This window comes from Scomber japonicus, chromosome 3 (genome assembly GCF_027409825.1).
Source record: "Scomber japonicus isolate fScoJap1 chromosome 3, fScoJap1.pri, whole genome shotgun sequence".
NCBI classification, from domain to species: Eukaryota; Metazoa; Chordata; class Actinopteri; order Scombriformes; family Scombridae; genus Scomber; species Scomber japonicus.
Genome location: NC_070580.1, coordinates 7284425 through 7301861, shown reverse-complemented (window position 1 = coordinate 7301861; position 17437 = coordinate 7284425). Strand labels below are relative to the sequence as shown.

At 40.0% G+C, this 17437-nt stretch overlaps 1 protein-coding gene across 1 annotated transcript; it reads left to right on the top strand.

The window, feature by feature from the left end:
• The first annotated feature begins 8235 nt into the window (after window positions 1–8235).
• On the top strand, window positions 8236–15867 carry si:ch211-112f3.4 (EF-hand and coiled-coil domain-containing protein 1). The gene is made up of 9 exons (XM_053316328.1): window positions 8236–8833; window positions 9367–9374; window positions 10240–10694; window positions 10801–10953; window positions 13455–13646; window positions 14128–14275; window positions 15013–15129; window positions 15395–15464; window positions 15567–15867. The coding sequence occupies exons 1-9, from the start codon at window positions 8236–8238 to the stop codon at window positions 15722–15724; spliced, it is 1899 nt and encodes a 632-aa protein (XP_053172303.1). The 3' UTR covers window positions 15725–15867.
• Window positions 15868–17437: the final 1570 nt, after the last annotated feature.

The window sequence follows — 17437 nt, the reverse complement described above, 5'->3', positions numbered from 1 at the left end:
ATCCAGTGAGGTGTTATGCATATGTAAGGACAGATGTGTGAGCTGTGTGGGTGTGTGCAGTCACACTCACACACTGTCATTGCAATGCATATGTAGCAGCTCAGAGTACTGTAGAGCTCTACCTGTCGCCACATGTCTCATCTGCTCTCCTTAAACTTCATCTCAGCTCGTCTCTGGCTCTCAGGAATGCACTTCCCAAATCTTGTGAGCGTGTATGTGTGTGTGTGTGTGTGTGTGTGTGTGTGTGTGTGCGTGCGCGTGTGCTGGTGTGTAGATAGGCGTCTGAAGGCACATGCACATGACCTTGTACAATAGGTGGGGCAGCTCAAAGGTAGACCGGTGATCCCCTTTGATATCTCAGGTATGAGGAAATGTTTACATTGTTACACAGTGGAGAGCTGTTTGCATTGTGACGCACACGCGCGCGCACACACACACACACACACACACACACTTAGATCATAAATCACATCCTCATTGAAAGAGTGAACTCCCAGTCTAACCTAATTTCTCATGTCAAGGCTCATGTTGACAGACTCATCTATCATAGATTGCATGATTACAATGAAGTGTTTGGGAACAGGGAACCTAACACGTGAGGAGTATTTACTTTCACACACAACTTCATGACATTTACACACAACCACAGAAAGGATGTGATTTGGTTTCATAGTTGACAGATGGCTGAATGTGCAGAGTTTATGATCTACAAGGAAATAAGTGAATGGAGGGTCATTAAAGGACATGTGGCCATCTGGGTGAAGGACTTTGACTGCTCTAATGTCATTGTTTCCTTATTGTCTCATGTTAGTTACCACTGTCCACAGGGACATCTGTCAAATTAAGACCACCTGTGATACTGTAGTGATCTCTTTATCATTAAAACATTATCAATAAGCACATCTATGACTTTCAGATCAATCAATTCACTCATTTGAAATGTTACTAATGTATTCAACAGCTGCTGTTTAAACAACTTTTAATTACATTTTACACATGAATTCACTCTTTTCTGTATAAAACACCTTCCTAAAGGTAGAAAGCCCCAAGAAAATATGATTATTCATCTTATAAATGTTTTACAGTTAATGTGTAAGCAAACAGTTTCACACAGCAAATTAAAGCTCATTGGAGTTATGTTTCTGGCTATTGGAAAAGTCAAGTCAATTTATTCATAGAACTCATTTAACAACAACAAAAGCTGACCAAAAGTGCTTTACAGAGACCGAGGAATGCAATCAAATAAGATACATAGTTATTAGGATAAAGGGTAAAACTAATCAAAATGTAGAATAAAATGTATCAAAATGGGATTAACCCTTTCACACAGATCCAAAAGCTGTTTTCTTATACATGATGATGGATTTAGATGGCGTTGTGGCACTTCAGCCACCACAGTGGACACTACTGTGTCATCCCATACACTACCACTTCATCTGCAGTCACTGTATGATTACACATGAAGTAGTTGATTTATGTTATAATGTATTTATAATGTAATGTAATGTCATTTGATGAAAATAATGAAGTTCAAATATTTCTTTTCATGCCTTAAGAGAAATAAAAAAAGGAAAAAAAATCCTGACTGAAGTTATCATAATTCATGCATGAAAGCGTTAAATCTTGAAAACACAACAACATTGCACAGAGCCGAAATAAACAGTAGAGAGAAGGGGGAAAAGATCAATGAATAAAAAACACAAGTCTAGTCTAGTCTAGTCAAGTCTAGTGTAGTTTAGTTTAGTCAAATGTATACTGTAAATAAAGGAATGATCATGTCCTTGTTTTCTCCATCTCCCTTAGAAACAGTGACAAACTGAAAGGGAAAAGAAAGACAGAAAAATAAATAATTAAATAAGTAAATAAAAGAAGCTGTTCCTGACTTAAAATGTGTAGGCTGAAGCATTTGCTTATAACACATACATTTATACATTAGTTATTCAATAGATACCAACAAACACCATTCATGACCTCATTATAACTACTGTATGAAAAGGCCGGAGGAAAGAGTTGAGTCTGTATATCAGTTGAGGAAAAGGACCCTAATAATGAGAGTCAAGCTGGTCCAGTTTAAGGTCAACAATGAAAAATGTCCAATCAGCTCTGGGTTCTAACCGGAGTAAGGAGCAGTGATTGGTCGACAGATCTGGGGGAGTCTGGTGGTAGAAAGGAGTCAGAAAGATAAGCTGCATGGTGCCAGTCCATGCAGTGCAAATGACAGAAGACAAAATACATAATCATGGTGTTGAACTGCTTATAATTCACCCATGCCTCAAATGTATCATATAAAATACAGTTTACTTCATAGTTGTTGGCAGTATTTGTGTTGTCACCACAGCCTTTCACTTTTCCCTTTTAACAACATCTCCTCCCTGGCAACAGTCGTCCTGGTGTTGGTTGCCTTGGTTAGAATCTGCTTGACATTTCAGAGTGAGAGATCTAGGCCAGTGATTGTCCCACTCTAGATACTTCAGATAGCCACACCTGAGCACACAAAGTATTGAGATCACAAAAGAACTCTAAGTTAATGCACCGCTGACAAAAGCTTGTTTGTTCTATCACAAAATAAAACCACATTACACGCTGAGTCACATACAGTGCCTCTGAAACATGGCTGACTCTATGACATCATCATTGGTCATATATACTCAAGACTTAAAGCTTAAAACCTTGACAAATGCAAGGCTATACCTCTCAGAGAAATAGAACTAGATGAATTATTGAGCTTTGTAAGCATCTTTCAGCAAATTCTCATCATTTTCTGAAAACAAAACTTCCTGTACATCTAGTAACTGGTGATCATAGTGGAGCATTTAGCAGCTGGAGAGCAAAATAGAGCTAAAAGGAGAGTAAATATTGAACTTTCATCCATCAGATAGCCAGAAACATGACTCCTAATGACAGCTGCTGGTACAAGTGTAAATGGACAACTGTTTGTTATATGAATGTACGTAATAGGTGATAATATGTCAATGATATGTTAATAGTGTTTTTCCCAGAAATTCATTGTAGATTTAACCTTCCCGTTGTTTTCCTGGATCAATTTGGACTGTTAATGAAGCCTAAGGTGTTAATCATCACCCAATTCTGTGGTAGACCTTTTTTTAACCAACTTCATTCCAACTTTACACTTATTTTGGGAAATTTTGGTCAATATAGGCCTCATTTAAATGAGATTAAGCAGAAATTATAAATTATTTTAACTAAATTATTGATGGATTATCACAAACTGGTACAAACCAAGTTTGGAAACCATATGAAATACCGGAACACATAATCATCATATTCAGATTGACCGTTTATAGAACATAAAGTACAAATTATCTGCCAACTCAATGAAAGTAGTGATGATTATACTTGCAAAGAATGTAGTATGGAAGCATCCACGTGATTTCCAGGCAATTAGATTAAATAAATCCATATAAATGTGACCCAAGGACAAAAGGAAGGTTAAGCACTTTTAATTTGACCATATTATATTTTCAATTCACAGTGCAATTACTAATTTAATACCGCTGCTATGGATATGCTCTTTTCTTTCCCACATCAGCTGATCTAAAGTATGCAAATCCCAAAACTGTAAATAGGAAGTACATCCAGCCAGCTCTTCTTTGCAACTTCAACCTTTTGACTATTTTACTGCATACTCATAGAGAGATAAAAACTAATGTAGGACCTTAAATTTGACTCTTTTACCACTGCCACATTTACACTATTGCTTTTTCAGATTTAATTTGGTCCCAACTTCTCACTATATTTAATTAAATTATACGGTAGTGAGTAATTACAGCCACATGAGACAGGAAACTTGTTATTTCAGTTGCTGTGGAATTAAAAAAAACACACATTTTAACTCAGGATGAATTTTGCAGCAGAACACAATGCACAAGACAGTAACATCTGTACCTGATAACCACTATAGCCTTTATACAGCCACATATCACATCAGTTACTAGGAGGCCGCATGCATCTCTTACTCTATCCTATGGCTGCAGAAGGAAACAGTCACAGATCAATAACAACGAGAGCAGATAACAAAAATCTGCCAAATACAGTAGGTTAACATGTGACCTCCCAGTTAGAGTCCTTTGCCTCCCTGCAGGGTTAAGAGGGGATGAGCCTCTAGTGATCTGAACACAGCATATCGGTCAGTGTCACCACTTCAAAGCTGTGGTATGTATGTGTGTGTGTGTATGTGTGTGTGTTGGGAGTGTATGGCTCTATTTGTCTTTTTGTTGACCCTCAGAGGAGCATATGGCAGCCTACACAAAGCCCGAACCTAACTCCTATCAATACTGATACTGCCTCACTCCTCCTCCTCCGAAAGGTGAACGACAGGACATTCGGGCATGGCTGCATGGGTGCACACACACTCACACACACTGACACACACTGACACACACACACACACAAGACACCATACCACCTCCCCCTTTTTTTTTACAACATGTTCCTCTTGCTTACCATCCTTTCATTTTCAGATCAGGTCCTTTCACCCAGAGCAGGCAGCAGCTGGAGGACTGGCTCTCAGAAAAGGGAGGGGGGTGGGGGGGGGGGGGGGGGGGGCACGACAGCAGGGTTGAGGAGACCTGAATTGAGCAGCACATGAACTAATAATTACCCCACACAAACACATACACACAAATATACGTCAAGAACAGATAAAAAAGAGCATTTTTCCTCACCAAAACACCCATTATGTGATTTATGTAAGCCTGAGCCTTTTTTTTTGGACGCGTCTTGATAGAAAAAGATGAGCTTTAATTCCCAAGTCAGGACAGAGGGAAGGTCTAAATGTTCTTTCTGAAAAGACTGCAGTGACGACTGATGTGCTCCGCAACCCAACTGCTGCTAGGAATGGATGTGTGGCTGCAGGTTCGAGTGAATCTCTGACGGAATAGTTAACTGTAATAACAGCACCTAAGGGCATTCACTAATTCCTTATATGGGCAACTGTATGTGTGTGTGCACATTTGGTTAAGCCTTACATCCTGTTTAGGGTCAAATATGACCAGTTTTTACACTTGAGAAATTTAAAAACACCATATACACATTTTCTTTTAGCTGGACTTTTCCTAATGTGAACCTTTTTAAACACAAATTGGTGCAATTGATACACATTTTTTTATGCAAATGTACAAAATTTAAACCATTGAAACGTGTTTTATTGATTATATTCTAAAAAATGTTCTCCTGGACCATAACATAGTGTCTTTTTTCCATAAATAAATAGAATATGCTCTGCTTGCTCTCTGACATCATCATTAAGGATTCATTAAACATGATGGAAAATGTATGAATGTGAATTAGGGACTAATAGGGACTAATTATGAGTCAGAACATTAACAGTATGTAAGGGTTAACACTCTACTATTTATGTCCCATATTTAGCATTAGGAGTATACAGAAGGTATAAGCAGAAATAAGTGTTTTAAATGTATGATTATGTCTACTAATAGTAGTCATTACTTTCTGATTGATAAGCACATACAGTAGTTTTTATTTACCAGTGCATCGGTGCATTACATACAAATACAGCTTGTGTTTCTGTGGCTGAAGTGCACACCTTGACCTTGATTGTCTTATCACGGATTCTTCCACAGCAGACTCGAAAGGAAAACATCGTTTCCAAGACACAACCAGAGGAACTGAAGCGATTACCGCCACTAAGCTCTGCCTGTCTCCACACGTCTGTGAAATATGCCTCAGGTGATAAGTGTCTTTCTGTATCTTCAGGATAATTTGTGTGTTTTTGGGGAGTGTGTGTTATTTCTATGTGTGTGTATGTGTGTGTGCGTGCGTGCGTGTGTGTGTTTGTGTGTATTTCACATTTTTATCCTCAGGTAACAATGAAACTGTACACTCACCTGTCCAAAGGTAAAAGTCCCAGATGAATCACGGCGAGCACTGCAGGTCAAACACATTCAGATTAGACGTTAGGAACCAAAACAAAGACTAAATAATATCTGAGGTCTCCTTCTGTGAGCTTATGTGTTCATATGACTCATATATTAGCCATTAAATCATTGTATGGTATGTAAAGGTGAAAATGAAAGGTCTTCAGCTCTTTTTGTTTTGTTTTCAGTAGTATATGTGATGCATTTTGAATGATATATACCTCTATTCTCTCCTTTTAAGAGAGGTGAAGCAGTTGTGTGTGTGCTTTTGTCTTTTTTTGCTGGTTTGCATGAAGCACAGTTCCATTATCCAAGATTGGTTAGTGTGGGAGTCTAGTGCAATGCTTCCAAGGCCAAAGCCAGGACTTTATAAATAAGTATGTTTTCCTATGTTAGCCACTTTAGCCAATTTTAATATTGTTTTTAAAAATGGTTTATATATACCCCAAGAAATAGTGTAACTTTTGGAAAATATGATCATATTTTATTGCTAAGTTGAAAATATGGATACCATATGGAACCTAAGCCGGTATAGGTCCAGGTCTAAAAAGTGAAGCCAATGAGGAAGTGCTTTAAACATGCATTCTTTCTAAATGGCAGCATGGGGCGACTGCACTGGCTCCAAAAAGATGACGACAAGATCAACAAGACCTCAATCGCAATATGGCTTCAATTGCTAGTTTGAAGTCTTCTTTAATACACCATTATGTTTATGTTGTAATTATGGTCTCATTTAGACTGACATAGATTATAAAGTGAGGTATGCTTTAGGGCATAGCTACCTTGTGATTTACAAGTCGTTACCACGCCAACCCTGTTGGTTACGTATGTTACGCAATGTAGAATAAGTGATTAGATATACAATATTATATCTGTGTCTGTCATATCTATATATAGGTGTAGCTGTCACTCTTTTAGTGTGTTTTAAGTTCATCAAAGTTCATTGTATTACTTCAATTACTGTTTCAACTACTAAATGTCAGCAAGTACTAAAATAGTTTGTACAACCAGATCTATCAGAATTTTCTTTTATGGTTTATAAGCATTTTTGTGCAGACTTTGAGTATAGAATTTTGTCTGCTTGTCTTTGATATTGTAATATGTATCTACAAATGTCTTTAAATAATAAAAAATGTCCATTTCAATTTCACTGAGCTAAAGTAATGTCTTCAAATTGTTCACTTTCAAACAAAAATCCAAAACTCTTCTTATTAATTGACAATTTTTAAGATTTTTTAATGAATCGTTTGAGCACTAGTTCAGGCCTCATTAACTTATTTTCAGTGTGTAATGTGATAGTTAAATGCACCAGTGGGGAGTAATTCATGCGGTGTAATTACTGTCTAGTCATGCCTAGGTGAGTGTAACCAAGATGCTCTCTTTGTTTAGGCTGTCAGGTTTGTGACAAGTGGTGAGGTCAGAGCGGGGAAAGGTATTTCCGCTGGGAGTTGCTCGGTTTCCTCAAGGATAAAAAACAGAAATGAATGTTTGACTTGCAATTGAAGGAATGTGTGTGGTTGGCAACTGGCGACAGATTAAATATCAAGACTCATTTTACTCTTTTTTTGTTGTTGCTGCCACACAGGTAGTGACTCAGGTCCACTTAAGCATCATTCTGGTTAAAGTGCAAACTGAAACCCACCATGACGCATTCCGAATTGTTATGGTTTTGTTTTTATCACATTTCGACAAAGCCCTAAAAACTCACTTATATGAGCAATATGTGATCTCACATTACATTTTATCTGATAATCAACAGAGATATGGTTTGCAGATACTGCTTATTGTAAGGATTTACCACAGATCCTAAAACTCAAGTGTCTCTGAGTACTTTCAGAGAGTTCATTAAGGACATGATTAGTTGGATATGCTTTAGCAGTGTTTATGTGTATCTGTGTGTGTGTGGGTGGGTGTGTGTGTGATCCACTTTTCGAAATCTCAGACTATTACTGCATCAACATTGGCTTCACTTCACAGAAATCTGTGAAAAGCACTTAGTTGGCACTGTACAATCACACACATAGACACACACATGCAGGGTGTGTGTGTGTGTGTGTGTGTGTGTGTGTGTGTGTGTGTGTGTGTGTGTGTGTGTGTGTGTGTCCACAAAAAGGGTGGAGTCGGAGGACTGGGAGTTTTAGCACCCGAGGGGATCAGATCTTGACTGGATGTGCCGGAAAGGAATCTTAGGTGAGGTTTCCAGAGAATTACGCTGCACCAAAGCGCACGAGAAAGCCTTTCAGTTTAATCCAGGGTTGAAATTATATCCAGTGCTTATTGCCGTGATCAGATTTTTATTTGATAACACCTGGAGGAGAAAGTAAGTTTATGTGCAGTCATGGAGCGTGCTGCATTGGCTCTGCAGTGCGTCCAGCCCTCGCCCCGAGCAGCGCGTAAAAGCGAGTGGCTACGGAGCGCACTGGCCCATCACCACTGCCCTGATCCCTGTGTAGAGAACGAAATCGTAGTGTTGGCCACTGGAATAGATCAATACCTGCAGGAGGTCTTCCACCACCTTGCTTACACCAACCGGGACGATACGGTGTCTGCGGAGGATTTCACCTCACTCTGCGCAGTGCTGGGGCTCACTGGAGCTGAGAAAGGAAAGACGAAAGGACAGAAAGGAGTAACTGGAGATGCAGAAAAAGAGGAAGAAGACGAAGAGTTTAAAGATGTTTGTTCTGGGCTGCCCAGCCAGCTGTCCTTTAAAGACTTTCACTCGCGCCTCTGTGGGTATTTCCGTGTGCGCAGTGTGCGCAGAGGCACCGGGGAGTGTGCCTGGCGTCTGCCCGTGACTGAGGACACAGAGCTGGTGGAGAGACAGATCCGGCTCCGGTGGCCGCGCGTCAGGCGGAGAAAATGTGTCAGTTTTGATCTGACGAGAGATCAGAGTGGACCAGCACACAGACCTAGTAAAGGTCGAACCACAGAAGACCGTGAATCAGGTACCGATGTTTACCTCATACTGCAAGTCAAACTGCATTTAAATGCCTCATAGAATATTGAGTGTTAATGTAGTCTGTTGCCATACCTTCTAACTGTAACTGTGCACATCTCGATGAGGTTTATTAAAAACTTGGGGGGGGTATTTTGCTCCACTTACAATTTTGACTGTGGCTCTAGTTTAAGCCCTTGTTTGTGAAACGAATAGTTGTGTTCCTCTTATTTCTAAACTCATCTGGCTGCCTACTTGTGATGTAGCCCTACTCATTATTCACTGGTTAGAAATACACACAGCATTAATAGTTGTCTTGAGACAGTGTGTAGAGAAAAGGAAGATAATATTAATACCAAATACCAAAAAATATTTATTTTTTGTCTTTAGCAACTGTAACTTTCCCTACCTCCACTTCTGATTTATTATCCTCCTCCTGCACCACCTTTTTAAACTGCTCTACAGTCTCACGTTTTCTAAAAAGTATAGTGGTGGAGAGTGTGTTCAGATCATTTACTGAAGTTGAAAAAAAAGTAAAGGAAGCACATTTTTTTTTAAAAAGTCTCCATTAGCTACTAATTCAAAGGTCAAAAGGTTAATTATGTAAAATTACTCTATATTGTTTTCACCATATGTTTTGTATGTAAATCAGTTACTAGTTACTACAGCTGCCTGACAACTTAAGTGCAGTTTGAAATACAACATTTCCCTCTAAAGTGAGTGGAAGTACATAAAGTAGCATAAAGTACAAATGTACAGTTGCACAGTAATAACAGACGGGTAAAAAATTAAAGAAAAACAACAGTACAGGGAAGGGTTGCTCTGAAGGGTTGTTCTGAGTGATCATGTTTATCCTGTGATGAAACCTCACCATTTCTATCCTGATGGGAGTGGTCTCTTCCAGGTTGACAATACTCCCATCCACAGTGCACGAGGGGTCACTGAATGGTTCGATGAGTATGAAAATGATGTGAATCACATGCTATGGTCTTTACAGTCACCACATCTCAACCGAACTGAACACCTAAAGAAGATTTGGTGCGATGTGTTGGGCAGTGCTCTCCAATGAGGGAAAATCTTTTGGAAGAATGGAGTTCATCCCTCCAGTAGAGTTCAGAGACTGTAGAATCAATGCCAAGGAGCACTTAAGCTGTTCCGGTGGCCCAACACCTTACTATGAACATTTATGTTGGATTTTCCTTTAATTTATCACCTGTGTGTATGTGTAGTACCTGAGCAAATGTACTTAGTGTCACTGAAAAAAGCTGTGTGACACTAATACAAAACACTCTTTCAAAGTGAGATCCTGTTCTTTGTTCTTGTATTTAAATTAATATTTATCTAAGAAAAAATGACCCATACACAAGATGAACACATTTGATTTCACTTTCACCACAAATTTAACAGTCTCTTTCTTCTCCAGAGGAGGTAGCAGCTCTGAGGGAGTTGGTGGAGGACCTCCGCTCAGCACTGCAGGGGAGCGATGCTCGCTGCCTGGCGCTGGAGGTGGCCCTCCGACGCGAGAGGAGCCGCACCCTCCCCTCTGCCTCCAGCTTTAAGTCTACCGTTTCGTCTCCTTCAACTTCCATCACCCTCATACAGGGAAAACTGGTGCCAACACTCAGAATTAAAGGACAGTCTAGTGCTGGAGGTGACAGGGAGAGGAGGTCATTGAGGAGACGGGACATGAGAGACCCCCTCTTAAGGGAGTTGAAGCTGATCCGCTCCTCACGCGATGGGCAGCTGGAGGAGGCCATCAAATTTAATGAGCGTCTGGAGGAGGAGGTGCGATGGGCGTACCAGGAAGTGCGCAAGCTGCATGGGGTGGAGGGTGCACTGAGGAAGGAGAACGCTCAAATCAGGTTGGTGCATTTATTACAGGGAGTTTCATAAAGTTTGATTATGTTTAATAGCAGAGCGTAGACATTTTAGAGAAATGGCTTGATGATCTCGGATGATCTCCATCAGGAGGCGAGCGGAGGAGGCCAGGGAGGCTCTGAGCTTGGGGCTTGAGAGGGTTCGGATGATCCAGGAACAGGCCCAGTCTGTGCCGCAGCTCCAGTCCAGGATCACACAGCTGGAGACTGAGCTGCAGCAGTACAGGTACGAACAATGTGTGTGGTCTCATGTGGGGGTGTGTCTGTGCATCTATTTACACTATTTATCACTTGTCTCTCTGGTGTGCTGATTTGAAATTCAATGCACTAAAAACCAACAGGTAAAGTTACACTCGATCAAAACCAGAGTGTTGGGTTAAAAGCAGATAGAGCAACAAAACCACTGCGTTAATGTTTAACAAAGACTCTCTGTCTAGGCCTGCACAGTGAACAGATTGTACCCAATTCAACTCATTTGCATCTACAATACATCAGAGACAGTTGAAACCTGCTCTGAAGGTTGTCAAAGACACATTTGACATAAAAAGGGGTCACTCATAGTGACAAACCCCCAGAAAATAATCCAAAACTTTTCTTCAAAACAGGGTTTTTTTCATCTTTCAGCTCATTGTTTTGATTTAAAGCCTTTACTGTTTTGGTTGACTCTCGCTGCTCTCATCCACCTAACATTAAGCAAATGTTTGAGCACCCAACAACAAACAAAAAAGAGCCAGATATTCAGAATCTGGAAGAAATGAATCTGACTTTGAATTCACAAGTGACAGGCTAAATGTCAAGCTACACTCTTACTAACAACAGATTAGTGAACAGATAACACCCAGTGTGTGTTTCCAGGACTACATGATCTTTCCAATACAAGGTTGCCTCAGACTAGGATCAGACTACATTCACTAACAAAGACCACACCAATTTACATATGAGTTTAAGGATGTATTCCAACAAAAGTAGAAGTGTTAGACCTGAAGGGATGAGGGATGAAGGGATGAGGGTTGAATGATTAGGGATGAAGGGTTAGGGTTGGAGAGTTAAGGGAGGAAGGGTTAGGGTTGGAGGGTGGAGTGATGAGGGGATGGAGGGTAAGGGGTGTGGGATGAAGGGATAAAGGGACGGGGTTTAGGGTAAGGGATGAAGGGATGGCGTGAGAATCAGGGTGGTGGTTAGATGACACAGGATGTTGTACCTAGCCTGTGGTGGGAATAGGGAGGGAACCATTAGGGGGTTAGGGTTCAGCCTGTCCTGGATGGAGGCCCAGTGGTTCCTGAAATCAAACAAAAGAGAGAGAGAGTGTGTTTGAAAGGGTTTGGGAGGGAGGGATGTGAAAGTTAAGACAAAAGGGAGAAGAGCGGATAAGGTGTGACTTAAGTACTACTTGTGTGGAAATAAGGGAGGCATGAGGCGTCATCTTTGTTCCCGAACTTAATTATAAAACTTCATTTATAATCAGCCTGAAAATGGAATTTGTAGAATTTAATCCCATGTAGAACTTCATGTAGATCACAACTGATTCTAGCCTCAGATGGAAAGATTGGCACGTTTGAACCTTCAGACAACATGGTTTTTGTCATACGGTATCAGTCTAAAGTTTGAAAACATCTTTGCATTCCCTCGATAAAGAAAGTATGTCAGTACTGACACTTTTGGCTGGTACTGTATCTGATTTAAGAAGTTCGTCTGTGGCCTCTCACGCCACATCATCTTTGCACATCATGCCAGCTACAATTGATTTGAAGTCTAACATGTCACATATAGTGACGGGCCCTGATAGTCGTTTCCATTTTGGATCCTGTTCACAGACAGCAAAATGCCTGTATTTGTTAAACTCCGATGATAACGAAGCTCCTGCCAAACCTTTTCATCTTTTTTCAAGCACACAGGTAGAAGGCTTCTCATTTTCTGTGGATTGTCAATGTCAACATTTGAATCCGATAAGTTTCATAACACTGAACCACAGCAGGCTACAGCTGTTAATTAAGTGTCTCAGATACATTTTTATTAACACGATGTATTACGCTGCACAGCACATTTTCAGGTTGTAGCTACAGGTTGGAACATTATTTAAGCTGCCAGTAAAAACTGTTGTGTTTCTGCCAACAATCAAAGAAACTTGAAAATGTTTAAAGGTAACCTGTTACGATCCGATCAGAGATTTAAAAGGATTTGATAAATGGATTTCATATCTGATCTGGAACGTCACTAGTACTCTCCTGTAGGACAGGCGGTTTGTACGCATGTTATTATTAGACAGTAGCCAAAATGAAGAACAAGGCTGGGATGTTACATAAAAACCTTAATTGGTGCTAGCAGCGATTCATCATACAGGCCCAATCCTGCAAATGCTACGTTGAGTCATCATGCATCATGCACCAATGAAGGAGAATATTGGTCCACACTAACTAGCAAGATATTTAAGGTTTATTTTCTACCCTCAGATCCTGCTGCACCTGCATTCCCAACCCTGCCCATGAACATATTTACTCAGTTGAAGAAGAGACCTGCAGCAAGACAGGTGAGTGACTGGAGAGCTGATGAATCAGTGTGTGAACTATAGGTTTTCACCAGCAGTGGCATTGCACATTTTGCAACCGTCTTTGTTTCCATTCAGCATGTTTGTCAGGGGGTGACTGATCAATTTCAAGCTTTGCAACAGGGTAAACAGAACATTTAAACCACCACCATTAGTTTTTTTCATGAAATACCAATGTAGACCAGTGCACATGTGAAAAGTCTTGCACAATACATTGTCAGCAAAAGCAAAAAGATTGGTCTGTTTGCAGATGCAGAGGGTCTGCAGAGAGCAGTGGAGGGGAGAGCTGCTTCCGATGAAGAGGAGGAGGACAGGGGGGGCAGCGACGAAGGACAGTGCTGCCTGATGGAGGTGAAGAAGCAGATCAGCCGACTGCATAGCTGCGGGAAAGGGTTAGCTGATTTCTGACGCACATCAACACCTTAAAGGACTATTCTTACTTTTTGTTGTTTTGTAATCTGATAACATCTTCAGAATATGTGGAATTAGTGCTTAATCTTCCCCGGATATCCAGTAGATACCTGCAGCTCTCTGTGCTAACATGCGTAATGGATTTCATACTCTTATGTTTGATTAGGTGAACTCTTTGACACTTTTCATTGTTTAATCCTTGTGTGAGAAGCTTCTTAACTGCCGGTTCCCAGCAAGTGTGGAAGTATCAAAACTGTAGCTGTGATTCAGCCTTCAACTTTTCTCAGCAGAGACATAGATAGAGCCATCAATAAACCAAACAGCAACTGTGTATTAATTGAAAGACAAGTAAGTCTTTGAGGGTGATTGAGCTATGTGACATAGATGGAAACAAACTTACAAAAATCCAACAAGTGCCCACTCACAGAAACCTGTAACTGTGCCCTCTCTCTCCTCATCCAGCTGTCAGAAACATGTGGTCCACCAGCTGCTATCTCAGAGCCACCTGCATGACAAAAACCACACTTCTAAAGACAGCAGGGGGCGCTGCACCTGGAAGGAACCAAACCAACAGCATCCAGAAGGCTGCAGAAACTGTGAAGAGGAGAAGGTGGGTGAAAGAGAAGGAGAAATGTGATTAATGGTTTTGTTGAATGTGGAACTGCTCTGGAGGGATAATGTCAGATTAAGTAAAAAAAAATCTCGTCTTATCGGAGTGGCAGTCTGATCAAAGAAAATTGTAACAAAGTTTAAAGTCCCCACAACACTTCACTTTAATGGTTTATCAGATGATTTATTATTAGTCATTAGCTTACATGTGTTTGCAAGCACTAGTCTACTGCATGTATTATATAAAACCTTTTTGTGAGTCTTGTCAAATTTGTTCAGTTGCCCCAAGTAATGTCACTCGGGGTCGGTGTCAGTTGGGGATGGGGACAACAAGTTTAAAAAGTTAAACAAATCTGGTCTAATATGCCAATAACTTGAGTTCCTTTCTTAAATCTCAATTATTTTAAAACATAGTTTCTTGCTGTCATCAATAAATGTCTGATACTCCTTTCAAATTATCTTCTTTCTGGATAAACTCAGACTAAATTCTGGACACATTTTCATTCCATCACTTTCTTCTGTCTCATTAACATGCTAATCAGTGTGGCTAATATAGCCACACTGATTCAGTGAATCAGCAGTTTATTGTGTTGACATGGCCATAAAATGTTTGATTTTTGAATGTTGAGGGTTGAATTTGAGGTTTCTGGAGTACACCATAGAAGAAAGTTTTAACTTGGCTCAATTAGACATAGTTAAGATTGTAATGTATTTGTTTATTCCTCTTCCTGTTACCAGAGAACAGAGGAAGAGGAGGACAAAACGAGGCTGGAGGAGACAGAAAAAACCCATCTGTCTTTGCTGGAGGAAAAACTCAAAGATACTCTGACTCTGCTGCTGCAGCTACGTAACAAGGTGAAATTATTTACCACTCAAAGCTCTGAACTGAACTCACCTCACTTACACATACACCTCTATAGTGCCATCTAGTGTTTATTCCAGCTATTGATTTTCTGCTTATCCAGGTCACTATTATGTATTGCAGGATATACCCAGGACAGTTAGTCAGAAACACAAAAAAATATCACATTTACAATATGATTTTAGTGCATTATTCTTCTTTTTTGCAGCAGAATGAAACATTACACCAAACAAGTTTAAATCCCCTCTTTCTCTCTAGAACGTGTCCCGCAGGGCGCTGGGGAAGATTGTGATGGACACTCTGGATGTGTGCAGTAGGACTGGAGATGGTAGGTGTGTTTTTGATGTTTAAATGAATTGAAATTAACTTTTATGTTTTAGTTGCTCACTGCTTAACTTTCTCTCTGTATGTTTTTTATGTACCGGCTCAGCTTCGTCCCAAGTCCTGCAGGTAGCCGACACCCTGTGCATGCGCTTATCCTCCAGTGATCTCCTAGGAGACGGAGAGGATGACGGAGGAGGAAATCTCCTGGTTCCGCCTTCAGGGTGTCAGTCCAGCGGTGTCAACTCTCTGCTCATCTCCTGTTAACTAAGCTGCTAGTGTGGTACTTACAGTATCCTACAATGGTACAGGACAAGTGCTGAAGTGCTCTTCTCTCTGTTTCTCCATTTATCTCTTTAGCTATGTTTGCACCTATAGAAGTTTCACAGTTGTGTATCCCAGATTTTAAAACTGGCTAAATGTATTTAAACATAAATTTTATATACTTTATTTAATCTACTAGTGTTCTGTATTGTATCTATTTAATTTTATTGATTAAACATTTTATCCAATCCTTTGTTTCATGCTTTATAGTTGACATATATGAAACAATCTAGTGCAGACTCTAGGTTTTCTGCTATGTCATATTTGCTGGTCAGACCAAACAGTATTTCGTGTTTGCAAGGCCACACACAGCAGTGAATATACACATTGTAAGTGGATCAACTGTACAATATATGCATTTGGGGGTTTGACAGGAAAAATCTACACCATGGCAGTAACTTACAATCTTAGAGAACTTGTCTTCAGCTTCATTGCACACAGCCCCATCTCAGTTGAGCCACTCCTGCTGAGACAAAGGAGAGCTTCATTAGTCAACTCAGCCCAGCTGAGCTAATCAACTCACCTGGTGCTGCTCATGCTGAGCCAGCTCTGCCCAGTCTCTCTCCTACAGGTGACTTCCAAAACCACTCCCACCTCCACAATTATATTGCCCAAAACATAAGAAACTAACTTAATAAATTAGCTGAAGACTGAAACCAAGTTTTATTACTACCTGTTCATGTGGTTTAAAATGTATTTCTGTATGTATGTATGACAAAGATGAAATCACTGAATGTAACCACTGCTATGAGAAAAAAGAACATGATACAGGTATAAAGTGAGATGTAATAATTCAGGATTGAAGGAAAGGAAAGAGAGTTTTACCTTTGGTCAGAGTTTCATTGACAACTACAACTGTGATACATTCAATCAAATCAGAATCATGAAAACATCACAGATCAATGATCTGCATCCTCATGTACATCCACACTTTGATATAAAACAGCTTACAGTATGATAAAGCTGTGACTAACCTTGTGTTTATCATTATAACATGGTGAGTGGACTATAGTCACATTATATATGATGAAAGAAAGAGATCACATTTTCTAGCAGCTCTTTTAGTGTCATCCAAATATCTGTCTTCATGCCTGGTTGATGATTCATCTTTATCAGAGAATGAAATGAGTAATGCTGTATCAATACTTTTGGTGCAAGAAGAGCAAAGTCATCAAATCTTGTGAGAGGAACCCTAACTCTAACCCCTTAAGTCTGATTAAGGTAATTGTCAAGTTAAGTCCACTGTGCTTCATCAGGGCAAATGTTTGACTGCAAGTTCCTAAGGTCACAAATACATATCACAGAACTGAAGATAAAGGGTGAAGGATGAAGGGATAAAATGATGGAAATACACGTGAAATAAGTGGAGAACAAGTAGCATACTGCTCATATCAAAGTCCACATTAAACCCACAGGATGTAGAGAGCAGACAGTATATAATGCAGTTTTTTCTGTTGTTTTTTCCCCACTGTCCCACCTTATGGTTTCCTGATTCTGATTTATTCTACTGTATCTGTGGAGCTTTCTATGTCCTTGGACATGAAGCGTGGATATACCTAATGTACAGTAGGGCTCCACATTATGCTAAATGAAAACCTTCTCTTCTTGACAATGTAATAATCAGTGAAGTGTAACCAATTTGCTAGTTGAGGATAA